Source organism: Phaenicophaeus curvirostris, chromosome 1 (genome assembly GCF_032191515.1).
Source record: "Phaenicophaeus curvirostris isolate KB17595 chromosome 1, BPBGC_Pcur_1.0, whole genome shotgun sequence".
Taxonomy (NCBI): Eukaryota; Metazoa; Chordata; class Aves; order Cuculiformes; family Cuculidae; genus Phaenicophaeus; species Phaenicophaeus curvirostris.
In genome coordinates this window covers 47,749,792-47,774,688 of record NC_091392.1, presented here as the reverse complement: position 1 = coordinate 47,774,688, position 24,897 = coordinate 47,749,792, and the positions used below count along the sequence as shown (strand labels likewise).

Here is a 24,897-nt window from a genome sequence, read left to right as displayed (position 1 = left end):
TGTAGTTGTTTCTATTTTCAGCAGATGGCTTATTAGAAAAGGAAAAAAAATCCTTGCAATCGTATCTCTCTCCCCCTACCTCTCTTGTGTATAGTCCCTCTGTCTCTCAGGAATGCTCCTATGCTCTCTCATGTGCATGTGCTTTCTCATGCTCATGTGCACAAATGCACACAAAGAAAAGAGATTGTATATAGATGGGTGTATACACATATCTGTACACTTATTTTGTAGGAATTGATACTGTCTGAAATTTTTATTTTGATTGAATGTTCCGAACATTTCGTTCAAGGGCGGATCAATACATTCTTCCAAATTTTTACAATTGTCGTTTTCTGTGCTTGTTTAGCTCTGGTGCAGATTACTTGCTCTGAAATTTGACATGTTGTGGGTAGTTTTCCTTTGCTTCAGAAGGTCTGGCCTTTTGGTTACCAGACCTGGATAGGAAAGTGCAGAACCTTTCATATGAAGGACTGAACCTTGTAGCTCTGTAATATGATTTTGCCATTGCAAAGGCTGGTCTGATGTTGGGGATTATGTTCAGTACATCCATTAGGAAATTGTTGAGATTTGTGATCAAAAATTATTAATTCTTTGCTTTTCCAGGATCAAGTTTCCCTAATGAAATACTTTAAAAAGTATGTTCTGTTGTCTAGCTAAGAATGAGGTCATATTTTTTCAACAATTAACTGCATTTTATTACTAATAATTCTTGGTCCACCTTACTAAAGCTTATGTTTGGCTAAAACTGCATAACCTGTCCTAATGAGTTTTAGGTTTGATTGAAGTACTGCTTTGCTGACAGTAAGACATACTTTTAACTAGACAGTACAGATACAAGGCATATTGCCTCCAGACAGCTTTTGTTTTCATTTGTGTTTTCAGCATAATTTAGAATATTTTTATTTCCCAACAGATATTTTGACTTCTCTTGATATGTTTTAAGATTTTTTTCCAGTGAAATAGATGAAACAGGGATAAAGCAGTAGACTTTTGTATCTTTCAAAGTCACAGTCAAAGAAAGGTCCCCTAGCTTGCACCAGAAGGGACAATATTCACCACCAAGAGAAGACAGAAGTCTTTTAGAACACTATAGTAGTGTCTATCCTATGTCTCGAAATTACCAGTAGTTAGCACTTCCCTTAGTATATTTGTCATTGGGATTCCCGAGAGTTAGAGCCGTGCTCATAAATGGCTAGCATATTAAGCATTTTAGCACAGATGCTAAGAGATATTATTTTTTCTCTTCCTCTGAGCCAGTATCTACTTGGCCTTTATATAGACAAGAGAGAACTGCAAGCTCTGCTCTTCAGTATGTGAGACCATATCCATCTCAATGCACTAAAAAGAGGCAGGAAATGAGTCTCTTAGCTGTAGGAACATCGGCATTATTGGAAAGGATTGATCAATGGTCTGCATAAGTACAGTGATCTGCTTCTCACAGTGACTCTGGGTGGCTCTTCAAGAACAGATGAACCATTGTGCAAGAGGCGTTAAAGAGCAAGCCTGTTCAAAGTCTGAGGTGGGTCTATAGGGTGTGAAGAGACGTTGTATGGGATGAAGAGCATCTTTCAGATGGCAAGCTAAACAGGAAGAAAAAAGAATATGAAACTCGGGTACAAAATTTAATTTCTACTGAAAATGAGAAAATATTTGGCTTGGCATTAAGTGCTCTAACTCAAATTGCATTTGAGCTAAATTTATCTTTGAAAGCAATCAGTCAAGTTTCAGTATGCTTTTCCCCTATGAAATGACTCTACATTTTCTGCCTTTTTTTCTGCCAATTTCCAGCATGTTAGCATGAAAATCTCGAACTGTGTAATATACCAAGATATCTGTAACTATAAAGAGACATTGGCATTACTGTAGTACTAGTTACGGAGTTGTGAGTTTTAAAACATAAGCACTGTGTTTCTGTATTCAGTTGTGCATTTTACTTGCAGATCAAGTGTAGCACAGCAGTTCTGTCAATGGATTTGAGGTGACTGTGCAACCTACAAGTATGCATCTCAATACAGAAAATGAGAACGTTCAGGAACATACCTAATTATGAATCTAATTGGTTCAGATTAAAACAAATAATAAGACTTATGACAATGACTTCAAATTATTTTTCCAGACACACATCAAGAATTTAGACACCATTATCTTGGCTCTGTCAGGTTTACAAAAGAATGTTGTGTCCCACTGGGCCTCTCCTTTTCCAGTCAATAAAGGTCTGGTTTCTGCTCTAGAGGACACGAGATAAAAAACTTTGTAAAGCTGTGACATTTTTATGTTTTAACAAGATAAAACCCTGCTACTGTGTTACTGGCCTGTTATTAGATCTCATTTTTTTGAAGTTTTTTGACTGTCTGCTTTAGAGAAAGTAAAAGTATTTGGAAATTAGGAATCTAAGAATTTTCTGGCAGGTTGCTTTAAATTGTCAGCTGCCTGAGACTATTCAGGGAGTCAAGAGAGTCTAGAGAAATCTTGGGATGTTTCTATTGAGCAGAGGCCAACTCGGACAGTCAAAAATTCCCAAAACATCTTTAAGATCAGATGTACTGTCTCTTATAGTCTTTCATTTCTGCATACACATTACACATTTGTAGAGCAAGACAGGCTGAGCGGAATGTGCTATCTAGCATTAATGTGATTTACCCATCTATTATCATGAGAAAATGTCATGCTTCCTGTATACAGGGACCATGTAGGTATTTCACATGGATGTCTACTGACCCATTATCCATCATTCTTCTGTAGACTGGATTTTTTTTTTCTTTTTAATTCAGGACAGAGTCTTGTATGTTTCTGCAGACAACTAAGCAAATGTGAACACCTCATTGAAACAAGCAAGAAGAATAGCTCAATCCAGCAGAACAAGATGTTTTGCAGGGCTTTTTCCAATTTTTCTTTCCAGGAAGGATTATGAAGACACATATGAGAACTGGTGGCAATGGTGGAAATGCTGAAATTAGCACAGTCAGTGGTCCAAGATGTAGAAAGCATGCATTCTATGTCACTTTAGAGCTTCATGTTGCACTTTAATAGTAGATGAAGTGTTTCAGTTGATAAAGGATCTTGAAGCACAGTTCCAGGGACTGGAAATGCAACTAAAGATAGACTGAGATTTTGAGGAAGGAGGATACTGTTGTACAGGAGAAGCTAAGTTGAAGAGGTGGATTGCAGATGAGGAACATGGAAGCTAGATCAAGGCAGACTTTCTTGTAAAAAAAAAAATCTAAGGAAGAGTGGCAGAAGTATGTGAGGAGTTGTGAGGGAAAAGGAAAAGTAAGCCAGAAGGAAAGAACAGAGGAAGAAGTAGCAATATTCATCAGGAGCCAGAGCCTGAGAAACTGTGGTGACCAGTCATGACATTGTGCATTCAGAAGAACTGGAAGAAAATCAACAAATCATACCAATATGAAGTCACAATGCAGCATATGTTACCGAAAGGCATAGGAATTGTTATTAAATGAGATGATCTAGGTGGAGGAAGGATAGGCTGCCTTCCTAGAGCAAAGGGAGATACAAACCTACTGCTGAGAAGTTCTGATGCGAGTTTAAAAGCTACTGATTATTGTGCATTTTGGAACTAATAATGAAATAAAGTTTTCCATTGACATAAAGAAACTGTACTTAGCTGAGAAATACGTGAAGATTCAACATCTTTTTGATTAGAAGAAACAGCATAGAATCACAATCTGAACATCCGGTCTGCTCTTCTCAATGCCAAGGCAGGATAAATTATATTTCTTTGTAAATACACTTGAGGAGAGGGAATTTTAGTAGAAGGCATAAAATATTTTTAGTTAAGGGGTGATATCCTCGCTTGTTGAATATTACAAGTCAGTCATGAAAAGCTCTACATTGTGAAGCAGAGTTCAAACAGGGTAGTGTGAGCAGACTATCAAAATTCACTTCAGGATTAAGTTTACTAAACTTGTGGAAGAGATACCTCTAGGAGTTCAGTTTTTCAAGTCCCATTTTCTGAATTTCTGTGTGTGTTGGGGTATCTGAAGCTTAAAAAGCACCAAAATCACTCACTTTATGCTATCATACTGTGGTACAAAAGGAAGCGAAGAAGAACTGCAGGCACCAAATTTGTCTGTAGTTACATTCCTGTACGTTATATATGATCAGTTTTGGAATACTGGTTGTCTGTGAAGGAGATGTGAAAATAAGTTCATCAAAGAGGTGACTGTGAGAAGTAGGTGACTATAAGAAGTGCTGATTTTCTTGTTTTATTTTGCCATTCACAAAACTAACTAAACTGCTAGGTAAGACCAGCCCTTGGGATTTTTTTATCAATGAGGCCAAACACCAGTAAGCTCATCAAGCTTCGGAATTCAGCTGCCTTTAAATCAGTGCCCTGCAGTTTCTTTTTTTTTTCTCCTCTCATTCATCTTCCCAATCAAAGCCTGACAACAACTGTACACATGTGACCATAGTGTTCAGCTAGGGAATTGTCAGCGTGTGTTTTTACCATTTAAGAATAGCCTCAGGATTGACATGGCACTTTATATTAGGAGGATGTCTGTGTCCTGAAAAACACAGGATTCTGTGTTCTGTTTTCTTCTTATTTATTTTCTGCTCATCTATGTTATGAATTGCTTCACTGCCCACTGACATGAACCCACTTTTGGCAGAGGATGCATTTCCCAATGATGCATAGCAATACTACAGCACAGATGAGGTATTGCCCTTGATTTTCCTAACCAAAACTTCAGGAGGAAATTAGGTCAACAGAATGTAATTACCTACACTGAAATCTCCTAAGGGCACTGGGTAGGGCTGTGCAAATGACTGGTTATTTTGATTTGCTTACACAAGCAAAAAACAATCAGAGGCAAAAATCAGTCTGAATAGAACAAAATTGTTTCTTGTTCAACCTGAATTGAAACATGTTTTTGGTTCTTAGCTATTCTTAACAGCTCATTGTGAGAATTAAAATAACACTGATTTTTAAATTATTTTTCTAAAACTAGAAATCTGTGCACAAATGCAACATTGCCATTAACCCCAACAGCTTCTGAAGAGAAAGAGTTCGAGCTGATCAGAACTCTCTGGGTTCAATTTTCTTAGAATACAAAGTCCGTTATGTACCACAGTTCTCTTAGAGTGCTCTTCCAGGAGATGACTAATGCAGCTTCAGTTACTTTTTATCAGTAAAGGAGCTGATCTTTACCTATTTTTCTGTGCAGAGGGACAGCCTGACTTCCAGACTGGGACCTGAACTGGACTGTTTTGGCTGTTGTAGCTGTTCAGTTCTTAACTGAAGGAACTGGAGATTTAGTTCTGGTTCCTTTTATAAAGACATCATTAGGAAGTGTTTTGAATATCAAGAGAAACTTATTTTTTATTAATACACAGTTTGTTAAAAGCATGTAATCTAGAAGAATTCTTCTGCCCTACACCAAGGTATGCAAGGTATGGCTAAATCCACATACCTGTGTCTTCTATGCAGAGAGCCAGATGCTCCACTGGCTGGCCAGGGAGTGCTTGGCTGTAGACTGGGTCATAACAGGAGTTGGCATAAGGGACTATAAGGCCTCCTAATCTAAGCAGATAATGCAAGATGAATAGGAAAAGCAGAATTATGATTATGGACTCAGGCATCTGAACTTTACCTTTCATTTCTTTCTTGCATGTTTAAGTTTGATTTTTGGATCTGATTCTTGGCCTTTTCTCCTCAAGTCACCATACATAAAAGATGATCACAGCAATTCTCATCTTTGGTATTACTGGTTGATTAAACAAATCAGTGAGTGGACTGCATATATTTTCCTGTTGGAGTTGATGCTGATAAAAAACTTGAACTTGGCTCAGGGTTTGCTCTGTTCTTGCATGTCATTTTTGAAATGTAACCCTGGCTGGAAGTATAAATAACATTTTTAAAAGCCTCGTATAAATGAGTTTAAGAATGTGATACTCCTCACATACTTAGTAGATTCTCTGTAGTGTTGTTAAGCTATTGCTATGGAAATTGCATTGTGGCCTTTTAAGAGAATTCTTGTATTCCACAAATATGCTTTCCAAAACTTGCAGAGCCCAAAGATCTCATCAGATTTCCAGCACTATCCACAGAATATCCAAGAAAGACATTCTAAACTTATTCTTCTCTTTCTGCAGGCTGCTTTTCTGGAGACAATGATCACTTTTTGGCAATTCATCACCGAAAGAGTGGGAAACCTGTGTTTATTTATCATCATGTACAGAGTGTGGAGAAAAGTCTGGATACAGACAGTTATAAGAATTCCAAACAAAATTTCCATTCTGCTTCTCACACCAAAATAAGCAAGCTACACCCGGCAATAATTGTTAAATCAACCTTCCCTAGACCTGCCTATGACCCATCCCTCGATCTGCTAGCTATGACTGGTCAAGATTTGGAATTGGAAAATCTTCCTATTCCTGCGACAAATGTTATCGTTGTGGTAAGTGTCTTTTTTTCCTGATTTCTGGAGTTGTTTTATGAAGTATGCCTGTCAATAACTACAGACAGAGACTGTAATGTGGAGTATCTGAAGTTCATATTCCACTGCCTGGCTGATCATCTAAATCTAAATAACCACACATCTTGAAGCTCTTCGCTTTTGTAGAACTTGTGTTCATATAGCCTCACCACGATCAACAAGCAATCTGATGAACAAAGGCAGACTATAATTCCTCTGTAAGTAAAGAACTTACCTTTACCTTTAATTCTCTTGTCTTGATAGGTAATTGCGCTGCTTTCACTGGGTGTATTTTAGATTTGTTCTGCACAAGGCACAAGAAAATATACTTTAGGAAACAATTTAACAGAGGCAGGGAGAGTTTAAAAGGGTGATGCAAAGGATTCATTCACTTCTGTTTCTTCAGTGAATCTACCATTATGCTTACGTAGCTGTTTTAAAACAAGCCTGTTTCTTGTGAAGAGTAAGAATTATGATTTTTGTTCAGGTAAGCCATATGTGCTTCTTCTGGGATATGTGAGCTGAGTCTCTCCTTGTTCAGTTAACTATGTGTGTAATCATTCCCATTCCCAGAAAAGTGATGACCATGTTCCTTCCTGCAGTGGAGGGGATGCCAGTGGGACTGCTGAGTTCTCACTCGTTGTGCCAGTGGAGTGACATACTGTCAGTAGATCTGTCCTCTGAGTAGTGGGCCGCAGTCTGATTGTGTTTAGTGCAGCTCTGCCTTGACCTTGTGCATAGTTAGCCCTACTTGATTATGGAGAAGAGCACTGGACTCATCTATCTTCTTCCTGGAGGAAAGAACAACTGTTCATAATGGCTTACCTACTCATGAGTGTGAATTAATAAAGATTAAACTGAAACAATGTGACTATTTGCAATCAGCAACTATTTGCCTATTTCTGTAAATTATATGGAATATGCTAGTTTAAAAGAAAATGGCTTTTACAAATGAGGAAAGAATTTAGAGCATGCAACACTAGAGCACATAAGCATGCAAAGTGTTTCAAAATCATGTGCAAGTTCCTCATACTGTTAGTACCTCTAGAGATCTGCCCTCATGAATACACTAAATACAATAAAGACTAGTGACATGCAAAAGAATAATTAGGGGGAAAAAAAGTGTAGTGGTTTTATTAATCTAATATTAAAGTTTTAATACATAAAAAAATACTATCAGAGAACAAAGCTCAAAAAGGTTTGCTCTGGACTTGTTGCATCCCACATGGATGAAATCTACTAATTTGAGATTAGATGACTAGTATCATCAGTAGACTAGATTCAGTTGTACTCAAGTTTCTATGTCATAGCAAAATAATGTAGTGACAGCTTTGCTTCACTAGGGACATGCCAGCTGTACGGAGCCCCAGTACTCAGTGGTACTGATCAGGAGGAGGAGATGCCAAGCAAGCCGAATACATCCATGCCCCAAGCTAGCCTAAGCCAGCAGGGCCAACTCCATAGTCAATGTAGCTGCTTTCTTTTCTTCCGTAGGAAGCATTATTTCACCTCCTGTGAAGGTGAAACCTTTCTGTTAGTGCAAGGAACTCAGAATATGTATGGCTCCTCATGTTCTCATTAAATTATGCTGTTAGTTATGACCTGTTATTTTAGTAGAGCTTTGTACACTTTGAGAGACCTGCAGTCCTCAGCTTGCCATGGAAGAATCCTTCAAAATATTCTGAAGCTACCCTGATTTTAGCTAACTGGCTCTGTGACTGCATTAAAAGCTAAATGAGGCAGATTTTGAATTGGCAGTCACATAAAAAGAAAAGACTTATTAAATCTACATTAAGTTCTCATTAAGTGACCTCAGCCTGGAGCTTGGCTACTGCATTTCTAGGATGGTGCTGCTGCTCCAAAGCCGCCTGTTCTGACTGTGAACCATATGTGCTTTATGGGGGGGCATAACATCATGAGCTAATCATGACATGAAAGCTGTTTGTTGTTTGGGATCTTCAGCTATCTCTGGATGTGTTGAAGGATGGTGTTTTGAGGTTTTTTAATGTCATGCTTTCAGAAAAAGCCTTTGGGGAAGCATATATTTCGAAGCTGAAGTGCTGAGAGCCAGAAATCTTACCGGACTAATCCCACAATAAGAAATTTGGAAGGTGTCTTCCTCCAAAGGGCAGCTGTCCCACAGCAGGACTGTTACCACAATCCAAGCTCAGCCCTGCTCCTTCCAGGTCTCTGCACTTCAATGTTTTGTTTCTCCCTCTTGAATTTTACCTTAAGTAGATTGCAATGTTAATGTCCTTGCCAAGTGAGTCTGTTTTGGTTTTAATGCATGTTTATTGCTCCCTTTTTGTTTCAAACTAGCACTTACTGCTTGTTGCTGCTTTTTGGGTTTTATCATATAGGGCAAGTGGCAACATTTGTTGTTTTGCCCTGGCTGACCCTTTTTGTTCCAGCCTTTAGCAATATTGTTGGTTGCTCAACTTGAAAGGGCAATTGCTAGTGTTAATGCTTCCTGTAATCCAGTTACAAGACTAGTGCACATTGTGATTTAGTATGAAAGCCAGCAATGGGGTTATTTTTTAAAATAAATCAACACTGCTGCAGCTCTGCAGAGTGGAGGAAACTGAATTAAATCTAATTTCAGTTACTTGAAGTCCATTTTCTTCATGATCGAGGTGGAAAGGTGGGGTGAATGGATGTGTAATGTAGACTATTACATTTTGTGCTAAGGACTAGACCATCTGACAAGCAAAATGTTGCCAATGCACAGCAGAGTGCTATGAAGCCAAGAATTCTACCAGTATTGTGTCAAAAAGTGGTGTTTTGTGACTCCATCAATAAAGAACACATGTTAAGAAGTAGTTCTACTAAACCTTGGGAAGTTGTAGTGATTGTTTGCCTAAGGGAGGAAGAGGAGGCATTTATTTTCTGGGAGTGAGTTTTATATAAGGGAAGGCTTTCCATCGTGTTATCCAGTATTAAGTCCTTGTCTTTGTGTGTGTGTGTGTGTGTTCAGTGCAGATTGTTTTTTGAGGGAAGTGAGGACAATCCAGAGCTTCTAGAAGCATTTTTGACTGCTCTATAAATGCCTTGGTGCTTAACCATATGTTCTGTTTAGCTATCTCTGTAAGTTACTTGAGACCAACTCATCTGAAAATTGTTTCATTAACATATGGAATTACATAATTTTTTTTAATACTTGAGAGTTTTCTATTTGTATGGGTTTATTTTGGATCTCAGAAACTATACACTCATTGAACATATTAGAGTTAGTAGTGAAATGAACAAGCTCTCCAAGTGTTTATTTGTGTTCATTCCAAGTCTTTCCAATACTGAATGTGAGCACTACCAAGGTCAATGCAGTACATGGAAAGTAGAAATAGTTTGTGGGTAACCAGTTATCTCTTATAAATGTTGCTGTCTAACACTCTTATTTAAAACTCTGAACTTACAATCATACATATATACATTTGGGGCTGAACTTGAGAGAAAAGCAGAAGGACTTCTGTAAAGGTTACAGTCCAGGCTACATCTAAAATATCGTCTCCTGGAGGCGCTAAAGCAACAGCTTTAGCTGTTTTTAACCTGATATAGCTTGATCTGTCCAAAGTCTCTCAAACACACAAGTGTATTGTACTAACAGTGGACCAAGCTCCTCAGATGCCTTTTTCACTTGTATCCTGTGAAGTGTTCCAGAAATGTAAAGTAATAAATTTCTTCAATATATCAAGATTTTCCCTTTCACACCTCACTACTACTGTACATGTTACATAAATGTGAAATTCTGCTTCTGTATCAGTTGCTTAAAAAGGTTACTGCACTGTACAGTAGCCTAATATTCAGTCTATCTCTTCAGTTGTGTTTGGTTTACATGGGTGTTACTGAACTGATTTAATTAGTTTCTCTTGGCTATGTCATTAGAACTTAAGATTCCCACAGCCACACGGATGTTCTCTTTGCCTTTTCCATGGTATTTTGTGTAGCTCTGCCATACCATTGCATCTGTTTTGTCACCAATGATTGAACCATCTACCTTCAAGCACACTGAAGAGCACAGGAAAGAGCTTCAAGTACTAGTGAGAGGATTCAGTGGAAAGAGTAAAGCACATGAAAGTACATATCTGTAAACAGATATTCACATGTGAACTAGGTATTGAAACTTCAGTATAGGCAGAGGGAATCTAGCCTGTTGGTAGTCTATTAAGCTATCTAGCACTTTTCTAAAAAAATTCTGGATGATCCGAGAGTTCACGCAGGTGAGGGAGCATATCTAATAGTCAGACTAGATGTGGTCATCCTGGTTTGGACATTAGTACCGACACAGGCTATTTCCATATCAGTTTTCTCACTGCCAGAAAACAGCACCAAATGCACTTAATCTACCAGTAGAACATAGCTTTGACGTCTACTTCAGGGTAAGAGGAGTATCTCCTTAAGCCCAAATGGCTATAGTGACAAAACTTCTATTGATGATAGCAGATGCTACTTACTACTTACATTTTCATATGTATTCATACATGCACACAGGCACGTACATTTAGTGCCATCTTAATCTCGAGGTGGTCCTAGCTTCAGCGACACATTTGTATTGAAATAATGTGTAAATCCTCTCCAAATCTAGGCAGAGTTCAAGTAGGTGGGCTGCTTCTGGGTGGCTTTGGGTAGCTGAAAACCATAAGGCTGTGAAATCACAGCAGAACTGCTTTTACACTTATGTCTAATTCATCCCACAAGCATTGCTGTATCCTCTTGTCTAACTTTGCTCATGCTACACACTCAGAGAAGATATATCTCTGGCTTGCTTACTGACATGGCCTCACACATATAAATTTAATCTTCCACGAGTTCCCCATTTCCTGATGCATCAGATTTAGTTACTAGTGTCAAGGCCCAGAACCCATATACCTTATGTTTCCCTACACTTTATTTCTTTGTTCTCAACACTTTTTTTTTCTGTTGGCCATGTTTACTTTATTTTTCTAATTCTTTCTATGTAGAAGCCATGGCTTTTACAAAGAATGGCCTATCTAAGACCACAGGATGTCCTGCTGTCTCCTCCTTTATGTTTCCATTCAAGATGTGTTTTTCATGCAAGATTTGCTTCTTCATTTTAAGGATCAACCAAACTAAGGGAAGTAGACTACAAAATATACTTTCTTCTAAACCTTGAAATTGCCTCTGCTGACTGGCTTTGTTGAAATGCTGTAAGAAGTACTGTATGAGGAGAGCTTGATAAAAAGATGGGGGCATTCAATCCTTCCAAACATTTTTAGACCAAAAAATTATTGTCCCTGTAATTACATTTGTGTGGAAACATTTAATATAGTTTTGTGCTCACAAATTCGAACTATGTCTGTGGAATTTGCTTTTTACTTTCCTTAAATGAAAAATACATGTTTCTTTTCAGTGGTATTTTTTTAATATAATATGCCCACTTTTTCAAGGTTAAGTTCTAATTTTCCCTGACATAGGTGTAGATACATGTATATGTAGTTCTGTCTATAGCTAGGTGTAGTTGTACTGTGTTGTACTAACAGAAGTGAATAAGGAGCTACTTTTTGAATACTACATGAATCTGGGGTCTTAGTCTCAAGTCTGTCAGACTCCAACTCCAAAGGACATTTACCTTCTGGTGCCCAGAAAGACCACACGTGGGTTGATGCAGTTACTCAGAGGGCTGCTCTGTATCCTACTCCTTTTGTTCTGTAAAAGTACCCTAAGCTCATTCCCTCTGTAGGCCTTACGAAGAGGTTGTAAAAATACTTTTGAAAGTATGTTAAATTACAAAATGGGTTGAGAAATAAGGCAAAAAAAAATATGTTATGAGAGAGGACAACAAATAGTTCTTAAAGTGGCAGGTCACTGAGTGCTGAGGCAAACAGCCAAGCTAACTCTCTATGAAACATAACAAAAAGTCAAATGTCACATTTTGTCACTTAATTTCTGTTATTGTCAGCCTAAGGGAGGAATTGGCGCTGCACCAGGCAGAGGAGACATAAACAGAAAATCAGGTCTCTAAGGTGACTTCTCAGAAGACTCTTCTGAGGAGTAAGGTCTCAAAATCCAGGAAGGATCAACTACGTCCCTCTCTGTTTCCAGGTCATGTGTTTGTCTGATGCTTGGAACAATAGGGGACAAGTGCTATGCTGATAGACAGTAAAATTTTAAGACCTTATTTTAATTACATAGCTGAATTGCTAGCAAGCTGTAAATGTTAGTCACACATTACAACAGTGTGCAGTATCACTCAGTATTCTTAGTGTGATTGTTATCATCACTGCTGTGTCTCTTTGCATCTTACATCATGAGACCGAACACCAAGTCTTCATAGTATTTGGCTTGTAATCTCAAGTTCACCTTCTAATAACACATTGATGCTCACCATTATCTTAGTCCTTTCTTAAGTAATTCTACTAGGCATAACATATCTGCAGCAAGCCTTGCAAATAGACCTAGTAGCCTGCAGCTCTGTCATTCTGCATTTTGTTTGCACAAAGAGATCTGGAGAATCTGCATTAGTTGGCCTCATTTGCTTTCTGCTTCCTTCTGTGCACTTCAGCAGGGGTAATTGAATGCTGAAATATTATTATGGCATTGTGTTTGCTGTCAGTCTTTGTGGAAAACAGGAATGGTTGTATTAGGTTGTAACAAGCACTAAAACCTCCTTAAGGCATTTTTTTGTTATCTGCCTTGCAAAATGTTTAAAGAATGTTAGTGGGATATTCAGCAATCTAGTGCTTTAATTGATTAGCTTTCTGCTACAACTATGGGGTTATTCTCTGTAACATTCAGTGGGATGGTAAAATTGCACAAAAGCTAGTCATATCCTTCTCAAATTGCCCAGATCCTCTTTGGTCACAAAGTTTTCTTTTTCCTGCAATTTTTTTAGTTAAGGGAAGATGATTCTCAAAGTCATTTAGTTTTCTTCATAAGCTACACAGTGCAAATGAAAACTAGATTTCAAGAGCAGGCATATTATATGTTTTTAAATTAAAGGTTGAATTTTCACTGACTGTTAGGACTGTACAGTTCATCTGTAAGAAAGTAGGTGTCAACTGTTCCATACTTCTTCTTCAGTTGTATGTTTCTATAACTGAACAGCTATAAAGTAGACACCTGCAAATAGCAGAAAGGAATCTACCTGTGTTTTTCCATTCTTCGAATTTCTGGGTTTTGTTCTCCAGGAACATCTTTATTAACTATTTATTTATTTATTTATTTATTTATTTATTTATTTATTTATTGTAGAACAGGGATTTTACATGGAATTGGATTGAATTCAGCCACAGTTCAGCCAAATCAAAGTGGTTTTGGAGGTGCAGGGGGAAAATGTGAGAGAAAGACTATATACCCAAATGTGAGAGGCCTGGTTCAAAGCCTTGCTCTAAAGGAGGTAGAGGAGAAAACCAGACCTGGGTCTTTCTCATTTCTCATCATCTACTCACTGAGCTAAGGGGTACAGAGCAACACTTATCTCATACTCACAGATGAAAATGTTTGTTTCACCCTTGAAACGTTGTTTCAGCCAACTGAAAATTTGAAGGTGTTGATCTTGGGTTGATCCAGTTTAAATTTCTTGTATGTGTTTTGATTTGGTCTCTGAAATAAGGAAAACCCCAGAAATAAAAAAAACAAACAAGCCCTTCTGCTACCTCCTTATTACTTACATAGCCTCATTTATTCCATATTCCTCTGATTGAAATAGGCTTCAGTGCTCTTTCTGTGACATGTTCTACTAGATTCCAGGAAAGAAGACCTAGAGATTAAGACAACGGTGTATTTTCTATCCCTTCTTTTTGTTTGCCTTCTTTCTGACAATGCCCAGTGTTTCAGTGTTTGGCTTTGGAGGTAGCCTTGCAGACCTGACCAGGTGGAACTGCACTGATTCCATTGCCCTGGACAGTACAAGCAGGCATTTAATTCAGCAGGAATTCAAGGAGGTTGCTAACAATGTTCTACTTTCCTTTCACAAGTGAACTCAAACCTATTACTGTCTAAATTTGACTAAGGAAAGGGAAGGGAAAGATTCCTGTCATGCAGAGTTCCAGGTGCCATCACTGGACTCACGTGTGCTTGACAAAAATAATAAATTAAAATAGTGGCCCTACTAGGGTCACGAGACCCACCAATAAATGAACCAGTGACTACTCCCCACAAGAAATCTGTGTGTTGTGGTAAAGACGGAAAAAAACGCTTTTCCTTATTCTTTCTTTTGTTTTTTTTTTATTCCTTTAGCATACTTGGAGAGGTATCTCTGTGAATACCCAAGGCCCCTATAGTGATATTTAAAAGACAGATAAAGAGTACTCAGATAAAAATAAAGCATATGTTTTCTTATGAGTCAATTATGTTTTGTTGGATCTGGCAATTCAGCCTCTGGAATAATCCTTTTGGTTTTTCACTTCTGACATCATTCTTAGGAAAAGCGACAACTTCTAAGAAGTACTTCAATAGATGGTTCATAAGGTGTTCTTGTATGTAACCCCTTAAATATTAGGCCTTACAAAAATTGCTTTTGAAAAATAAGAATAGTAGTTTTTATATTGTGACTACATTAAAACATAATTTTTTAAAACAGCAAAGTTTTGGATCAAACAAATATTATTAGGAAGCAGAGGATGATCTTTTGAACAAACTATAAAGTGCTTCATAAGACAAGTATTACTGCACTTCAGCATCTCTTTTGCAAAGAATAAATATTGAATTCTGAAATTAAAAGCACAGGCTGGGAGAATACTGGAGTTTGAAAGTTATTGCATAGCTGTCAACTGAATGATATTTTGTCGATCACCTCAGTATCAAAATGGCTCATAGAAAGGGGAATAACCCAAGGAGGTAAGCAGAGAGGTACAAAGTCTTTGTCTGTTGTTGTTGCTAAAATAATTTAATTAATATATTGCTGTCCCTCTTTTGAAGGTCAGTATTGACTGACAATTTGTAATGGAGCTAGTTCTTATTTGGCTCTATACCACAGTAAACTGGTGGAAAGTTCTTCTAGTGGATTCAGTGCTTTGACTGAGTATATGGTAAAAGCATCATGAGAAGCAATGCGGGTGTACAGCAAGATTGCTAATGTATTAGTGTTGAATAGGAAAGTGGCTGACAGTACACAGAATATCTATGTTTCTTCAGACATGAACTGAAACAGATTTACATTTCAGCCTTTACTAGCTGATGGAGAGTAACAGTGGAATATCTGCTTTGTATGAAATTGGCTGGGGATACACATTCTCCTTGAGAATGATCACTGTGTAATAAACTGTAGCATAGAAATCAAAAGCAATCGAAATCGAGATTTTTACATTTACAGTGTGCTGAAGTAAATTTTGCTTGATCCACTCAATGTCGCCCATGGAATTTAATTTCTCTTTTGTTTTTGACCATTTTCCTGCTGATGTTTTTAAAATAATAGTTTATCTTTTTGCTGGTGCCAATTGTACTAGTAATCTTGTTGTCTTTTTGAAAATGTCCTGAAAGAAATAAGGATCATTTCTGTTACAGTCCTGTGGTGTTCTGGTAACACTTATGCCTTTCTGCACTGTTAAGCCAAATTGTTGCAGATATGCGTTCTTTCTGCAACACATAATGTATTGTCCAACTAGGAACACAGTTCTGGAGGCTAACCTTTACAAATAGATATGATATTTCAATTTAATGTAATAAAAGTTATTTCATATTATAACAGTTTAATTTTGGGTTCTGCATCATGTAGTTCTGTAACGGTGCAGTCTTTAAAACACAAATGTTTAGGGTTAGTAGAAGAACAACCTTAAATATGGCACTCTCAGAGCCTTTGCATTCTTTAGGCAAAGTAAAGCTAAAAAAGTATAGGAATTATATTCTCTGTCTTAAGTTGATGATGAAAAATAGGCATGAAACAGATGATGTCCCCAAAACCTCTTTCTGTGGTGCTACAGTGGTGCTTATTAGGCTTTGCCTAATAAGCCACAGTAGAGCTGTATACAGGCAATAGAAATTAACTTGAAAATTAAAAATGCTCACTCCCTTTATTCCACTCTTTTCTGTTTAAACTATAGCTACACCAGTTAAAGACCTCTCTCCTTTGTCCATTGCCTATTATAACATAAACTTAGTTTTAAGGGTTTCTAGGTTGACCCTGTTAGAAATACTCTGTTGAAGGATGGCTGGGGTGGGAAAAGAGGAGGTGATTATAAGCTGTAGGAACACGTCTCTGACATGCTTTATACATACTTTTGTTACTGGACTATTGACTGGAGTTGGGAGAAAAGGGAAACATAAACTGGAAAATTAAGACCACCCAGGTCATGAAATGGCAAGAAAGCTATTGAATGTTGGTTAAGAAACCACCAACAGTTGAGAACTCTAGAAACAGGTAATAGGACAATAATTAAATATATGTATAATTTGAAATCCGTACACTAAATCAAAGATTTGATTGTAGCTTTAATTTTAAATATGCTTCTTAAGAATCTGCCTGAAAATTGATATAACCTTTAATGAAATAACTAATGCGAGGCTTTCAGTAATGAATGAATTAGAAAACCATATGGATGCATTATGTGGAATAATGAATGTACCATACACAAAAGTAGGACATCCATAAATCATTTATGATGTCGCTTCTCATCAGTTCTTGACTTTTTGAGTCTTAATTGAAAGCCAGGGTAGCTGGATATTAGAAAAACTAAATTTGTTAGTCAGATAACAGGCAACTTTCATTAAAGCATTAATTAATTTTAGAAGGTTAGGGGCCTGATACATTAAAAATGCTTGCAGAGCAGTCCTACTTTAGTCATGTTTTTTTCTATTTTAATTACTGTCTTCCTCTGGTCAATGAAAGTTATTCGTGTTCTACTTCAACTTTAAAAAGCATGATGGGATACTATTGTGTTCATAGAATTAAGTATTGTCTTGCCCAAACAATTGCAAATGCTTCAAATAGCTGCATGGTACAGTAACAAAAGTAAGATAGCTATTCTTAGAGTGACTGGGAGTGAACTGTTTCCTCTTTCAAAAGAAGAGATTTAGAGGACCTGTGTTAGACAGTTCTTTCTATGCACAGTCCTTTGTGCCAGGAGAGACAAGGGAACACTGCAGAAGATACTTTTCCCTTTTTCCTTTTCACTTTCCTTGTATTTAATCATACTAATTTAAACTCTCTTTGTATCACCTTTAATAGTTCCCTTCCTGGAATCTAACCTCATGAAGAGGATGATAAAAAGATAATAAACATTTTGCATCACTCATAAAATTAGAGTATGATATATACACTGAAATTAATGTAAGACTTAAGTTACCACCTTACCCTGCCAAAGAGGTACATGTCTATGATGTCTATGCAAAATGATCAGAGTTGTTTTAATAAAATACTTCAGGAAAATTTTTAACAAATAACTGTATTTACAGTATTGGTTCTGAAAATATGAAATATTTACCTAGCAATAATATTATTCAGTATGAATAGCACATCCTTGTGGTGGTGGTGATAAATTTGCAAAGGAAAAGTAGAGAAAGGCAGCTTATTTTCAAGGATAATTTTTGTTCCTGTCCAGGTGTTAAAAGTGGGATGTTTTTATAATTATTTAAACTGAGAGACTAAGCCACGTTGTAGATAGTGAGAAAAAGCCCTGATAACGTAATGTAACAATATAAAGATATAACTTAGTAAGATCATGATGTAGATGTACTGTGCACAGAGTTAACACACATCTACTAGGGTTTGCTAGTCAGGACCTATCATCAATTCACAGAGCCAGCGATCTCTAATGGAAAAGTCCCTTGGAGTCCCAGTGCTGGCAGAAGTGTTGCAGAACATGAGAAGAATTAATGTCAGTGCTGAGTTATGATATCCTCCTGACTCTGAGCTACCATTCTGCTTAAGGGCAGCTTTGGTGTCTCCACATTCATGCACCATTAAACTGAAATCTGAGGGCAACTGAGAACTGAGTGAATTTCTAAGACACACTCGGATGTACCCAGCTGGCCTACCCACGGTCAAACCCTTTATCTCATTCTCATGTAATCAATCTTTCTTCTCCTGTAATGCTACTGGTTTGTTTGGTTGGCCAGCCAGGTGTGTACAGTGGTTAGCAATGCTTTTGCTTGGCCCACATCAAGTTCACTTTTGCTTTACACCATTATCTTTCAGTGGACTGTAAAACTGGCTTGGTTTACAACTCTCTGCTTTCCTAGGGAGTAGCCAAAATTTTCTTGCGTGCCCTGTTTGACTCATGAGCTGCCATTTGACCAGTCCTCATCTGTTAATGAGCACAGCCCTATAAATTCTTTTATTAAAGGTAAGAGACTGTAAATGAAGAATCTAGTTCTTTTGGCAGGCTGCACATTCATTTATTTTCATAGAATCATAGAATCATAGAATAACCAGGTTGGAAGAGACCCACCGGATCATCGAGTCCAACCACTCCTATCAAACACTAAACCATGCCCCTTAGCACCTCATCCACCCGTGCCTTAAACACCTCCAGGGAAGGTGACTCAACCACCTCCCTGGGTAGCCTGTTCCAGTGCCCAATGACCCTTTCTGTGAAGAATTTTTTCCTAATGTCCAGCCTAAGAAATTAAATACTTCAGAAATATATATCTGCTTCCGGAAGGGACTGTTCAATCACTGTGGCCTCATCAATGTCTTGTGTGTTGCCAGTTCCAGTGATCCCAGCTTTTGCCAAACACGACTGTATAAGTTTGGCAAAGGCCACTAGCTTTTTTTTATTGTTTTACTGTTGTTATAACCCTCTCCATCCATTGTTCTGCTGCTATTGATCTTTGCTCTCTTGGCCATGTTACTACTATCCTAGTTTCTTCAGTTATAATAGAAAGGCATTGACTATAATATTTGGCTCCAATACATAGTAATTTATTTTCTTGGCTTGTCTACTTCAATAAATTAGCTACATCTTTGCTTTTTTAAATCTTATTCTGCCTGGAGGCTGCCTCACTTTGCCTCCATCTTTGGCTTTTCTTTTTTTTCTTTCCCTTCTCTCTGATTGTGAACTTCTTTCAAAATTTATTTGAGGATTTGCCATACAAAGTACTTGCACTTTGATATCACATCAGCTGCCAGCTAGCTTTATAACAGCTTATTCGTTATGGAGTGGATCACCCATTCCTTGTAGCAATTGAGCTGTACAGGAGACCAATCAAGAAACATTTAGACGCTTTAACTGGGAAGTAATGAAGAAATGGGAGTCATGCATCACAAAACTGCCAAGATCCCCAGAGCTTAAGACACAGAACTACAATGGATGCTCAGGTACAAGCACCTCTTCTGCCACATCCTGGTAGGATCCAAGACTCACAAGAAGTGAACTAGTTAAATCACCCAAATCGGGCTATTTGATGTCCTTATCTACTTCTAGTATAGGCCTGAGAATGGCTTATGCAGGGTTTATTTTCAGTGGACCTGAGACTGTTTTGCTTTTGATCTGTGGGAGTGCCAGAGGGCCAAGTCTCTTTTAGACACTAAAACACTTCGCTGTCCCTTCAAGATCAGTTTTTATTTATTTGTTTGGACTGAGTATTATCTGCGGTGTCAGCAGAAAAAGATTTGTCTGGAAGTCTAGTCATTCAGTTAATTCATGTGGCATATGGAGGACAAAGCAATAATTCTTTATTTTAGAGCATATACAGATCAGGGACTTGGGCTGAGGTCTCCCATAGACTGTATATATCTCTAACCACAGTCCTGTTGCTCATTCTGAAATAAGTCAATCTTCAGGTCTTCAGCAGACTGGCCCTTAATGAGATTGTTAGAAACACATTATTTCTCAACAGTATAAGACAAAATTTTAAGAAGAACTTCTGTCGACAGGAGCTGGACAAATAAATTATTCTTAGCTGTTCTCTTGCTAATGGCCTGTACAAAAACAGGAGGCAGTGTATTGGCATGAGTCACCACACAGATTATCCTGATAAGACTATATTAAGTTCCTCATACAATCTAGATAGCAGGGAGTTTCCGCCTCCTTGCTAGAAAAAAAGTCAAAGGAAGTACTATAAATTAAAAATGCAGGCAAGTATTTCTATACAGGGAGATATGACCACATGCAGTCTCTGTGATTTATCTGGTAGAGTGGGAAGGCATAAGTTGATTTTCAGAGGCAATACGAGACAGGCTACGTAAACAGAAATGAATTAATAAAACTTCAGTGTAGTGGATCTAGCATGCTCGATTATTCTGTGTTTGGAAAGAGCACTTAGTTAAAATCATAATGTCAGCTGGACAATCTTTTCACCCAAACTTGCACTAAATTACTTGTGCATTGTTCATCCTTCTCTGAATTATATGCTCTACTGGACTTACAACCTGACACTACTGATGTGAACTGATGTGAAACTTAGGAGAATAAGACTCCTAACAGCTTGATAGGTATTATGTTGCACAATATAAAACTTGTATTTCTCTTCATTTGATCTGGTATATAACAAATTCAAAAGCATTGTTTCAAAAGAACATTGCCACAGTTTTCATGTATCCTTCCTTTTTTTTTATCCTTTTCTCATTTGGCTAACCACTCTGTGCTTACTATACAGTATTTTCAGTTCTTTTCTATCCTTGTCCTGTAATAAGTTTGCTGGAGTTCTTGTCCCCTGATATACTTAGTCCATAGTGCCTTCTTAAGACATTTGCCTCACCATCCATTCAAACCGTCCTTAGTGACTCTGTTCTTTTATTTATTCCCTCTCTGACTCTGCTGTGCGCAAGCCATATAAATCCTTCAATCCCTTTTTCATCCAACTCTTGTCCTGCATTTCTTTTTTTTACCATGTGTTTGGGTTTCAGGCTATGATAGAGCAAATGTCTAATCTTACACAAAATCTTTCATAATAAATTTGAACTTGGAAGAATACTTTAAACAGCACATTCATCTCCTTTGCTTTTGCCTCCATTTAGGTGCTGGAAGTAGAGCTCTGCTTTTCTCCTGGGAGTGTCACATTCGTCTTCTGCTCAATTCTGTCTGTTCACTCATCCCTTTTCCCACCCTCTCGTTTTCCTGATGCTCTACTGCTCTACCCTCCTTTCTGCATCTCTTCTGTTCTTTCCTTTACTTCAGGCTACTACCAAGGGTTTTTTTGGTATTTAGCCACCTTCACCTTTGTCTTTCTTTTCCCCTTTGCCTTCTACCCTCTCCCTTAAATCTTGTAGCCTCAAACCATTTTACTGATCATTTTTAATTCTCCATTTTTACAAATTTCTTAACCCACATCTCTCCTTGGTTACCTTGATAATCTGCCCCTCTGCAGTGCACATACCTCGTTTTGCCCAGGGCCCTTCTGTTACCAGATCTCTGACAACGTCATGGATCTGCAGACATTTACTAAACTCTAATGTACATTTTCTCACCATATATTTTGACAGTACGGCAGGTGTACTCAACTCAGGTTTTAGTCAGATGTTTTGGTATTTTTTTATTATTATTATTCATTTTATTCATAGCAAATAACTCCTCTGGTTCAATGTGAGTATTTCTAAAGCTATTTGCTTATTTGCTTGTATTAAGTTAGGAGAAAACCAATAGAAAATATTCCTCTTGTTGCTATATGGTTGCCTTGCCTTTGCAGTTCCCCATGGACTACTGGATTCCAGGCACTGTGAGAATTACTGTGAAGTATGTACATCCATGTACTTAAAGACCTGGAATTCATGATGATATAAGTGATTTCCCATTTAAACTCAAAATCAAAATATACTTTTAAGTCCAAGATTAAATTTTGCTTTTTTTATAAAATGTTACTGAAAAAAAATGCGTGAATGGTACCTAAAAGAATTAAATTAATGTCTGTTCACAGGCAATAAAAAAAAATCTCAGCTGAATTAAATATTAATTTAAGATTAATTTATTTTAAGGTGTACATGTCAAAGATCTCTTAATATTATACAAATATGCAGTGTTTCTCAAGCATAAGCCATTGCCTACATTGAATTTGTATTCTGTGGAGTTTTAGAGGGAAATCTCCAGTGAAAATATGTAGAAAAATATTAAATAGCAATATCCTCCACCAGATGTCCCTGCACTCATAGGTGGTAATGAACAACATTCATTCAACTGTCTAATTGCTTTCATTAAAGGCAGTTTACACAATATGTATGTACTTCTAAAGTCTCTGTTAACCACTGTATAATAAGATCATGAAAAAATGGCAATTACATTAATATTATTTGAGAGTGCAGTTATGAAAATAAATTACAGAAGTTCAGTGTTAATTTTCTACTTGCCATCTCGATTTTGTGTGCTTTTCCTTCCCTTGGAAAACAGTCTACCTTTATCATGCATTGCATGGTAGAAGTGACAAATATCGATCACTTAAATTTGTAATTTGTATAAATGCATATATGTAAATATAGTTCGTCGTAAAAATATTACCAATCAATGTGTCTCATCTACCAGTCCTCTGTAAAATACTCTGAGTTACTAGAACTGACAGAACAAGTGAGTTAAAAGTACATGGCTTTTGTGGAGATTTCTTTTGCCTTTGGTAGCTATTGGAGCAGACTCTGGTCACAGTATCTGTATGCATGCTGGGTGTTTCGTTTCTGTCAGCTGTCCCCTTAGCTTGCCATGCAGCGTGCTCCAACCCAATGCTCAGCTATCAGCTGTCTGTGCATGTTTATGGGCTACAGCAGGTCTGTGAAGTATGTCTCCTAGCGTTGAGAGTCAGCAAAATGTGCTGGCAGGTCACTTGGTCACGGGACCCATATCCAAGCTTTCCTTTTGCTTTCTGTGTAAGTGCCACGACGGCATAGCCCAGGTTGGCAACATGCAGTCCTGGCAAGCTCTGCGAACCTTCCTTACCCTGGCCTCCTACCACATCTCTGCAGAGGGACTAGCCCTGCTGAAAGCTAACGTGCTTAGGTACGTCCCCATAGGCAGGGGGACAGTGCTTTGGCCTTCTTTATATTAAAGAGGAGGTCTATCTCTTGAGAAAGGCCATGTGCCTAGTGCTCCAGTAGCTGCCCTAGGTCATTTTTTTTCCTCTCCTTTTTGCTACAAGGAGCTGGTGGATGATGACAGAAGTCACAGAGGGCTTCCTGAGTAGGACTGTGTGGGAAAGACACAGGATGTTTGTGTCAGACACTTAGCAGATCCAGGCACTCCCTGCAGTGTTGACATACCTAAGCTGATCTAAGGTGTCTTGGGAGCTGTCACGTAGACCTTTCTTTGGGCCTGAGGTATTCTTGCAAGAATCCAAACAAGTAAGCATGCATGAACTACACGTTTGCAGAGCCAAATCTTGTGTACCTGCTAAACAACAGTTGTGTGGAAATCCCACTGTGAACAGAAGCTACGTATTTATTCTTGAGAGTAGTCCTGTTTTGTGGAATTACGCTGATACTGAATGCATATTTGCAAGAATGCATCTTGAATTTAGCCTTGATAAATTAACTTAAAAGTGTGGACAGAGTTGTAATTTTATAATTGTAGATGTGACTCTCCAAATGTTTCCATGTTTGACAATGAGTTACTTGGTTAATAATTGTTTTATAACCAATCTGCTTCTTTTAAATCATAGTTACAACATTTTGCAAGATGCATAGCATTGAAGATTTCTGTTGAATGTGTAAGAATTTATTCGTGGACATTGCTGTTTTCTTCTGCTTTTTGAAAAAATTAAGTTGTACCTAAAATTTCTTACTAAAACCAGGTAAATGTTTATTGCCCATTAGCAGTGCCTTCTGATAATAATAATAGAGCAAACCATTCAGTTTCTATTAGTTTTCAGTGTGTTTGCAATTCTGTCTTTTAGTATACGCATGTGACTTTCCCAGTTGGTGAGCATTTATGTAAGGTTTCATACTAGGTACATAGATTGATCCATCAGTAGGTATCCTTGATTAAGTAGGGGGAAATCAGTGCAAGCCAAAGGAGGCAGGAAGAGAGTCAGAAAGAACAAATTTCTTAATTAATTTGGAGAAAATAAACCACTTCTGGAAGTAGTAGACGTCCTTATCTTGGTGGATGTGGTAAGAGTTTACCTTTCCCAAATTAAGATACCCACAAACACTTTATTACATAAAATTATATCTTCTATTTATGTGTATTTCTGTGTATGTATTATACTGCAAAATGGCATATTGCATTGAAAGTTCATTTTTTAGTTGCAAATTATTTTGTTTCCACAAGACATGGTCTCTCAAGAACAGCTATCAAAGCAATAACAAAAAATGTTTACTGTCATAGCCCAGTGAATTGGGCATGAAAGATTATTTCAAGTCTGAGTACTAGAAAATGTTACTAAGATTTTCAAATCCATAGACCAATTTAAAAAATTATTTATTTTTAAAACATTTTTTCTCAAAAATATGTTTATTTTTATTGAAGTATTTTCAATTTGTGATATACGATGATATTAACATAGAGAAGCTTTCATGAAGAATATTTAGTGGAAGTAAAAGTGTTTTTGTGCATTTTATCCAAACAAAGTGAACTAAATTTATTTCAGTCCACTGAGCTAACTATATAACTTGATCTTGTTATTTTATTTGCAGTTTCCTGGATTATCTCTA

The 24,897-nt window shown here is 37.4% G+C and overlaps 1 protein-coding gene across 1 annotated transcript in view; it reads left to right on the top strand.

Annotated features, from left to right (window-relative positions):
* Window positions 1-24,897, top strand: part of PTPRR (protein tyrosine phosphatase receptor type R) — a 149,175-nt gene that overhangs the window by 5,198 nt on the left and 119,080 nt on the right. The window contains exon 2 of the mRNA XM_069857441.1: window positions 6,112-6,416. Within this exon, the coding sequence (XP_069713542.1) occupies window positions 6,112-6,416 (305 nt within the window). The remainder of the gene's footprint in view (window positions 1-6,111; window positions 6,417-24,897) is intronic.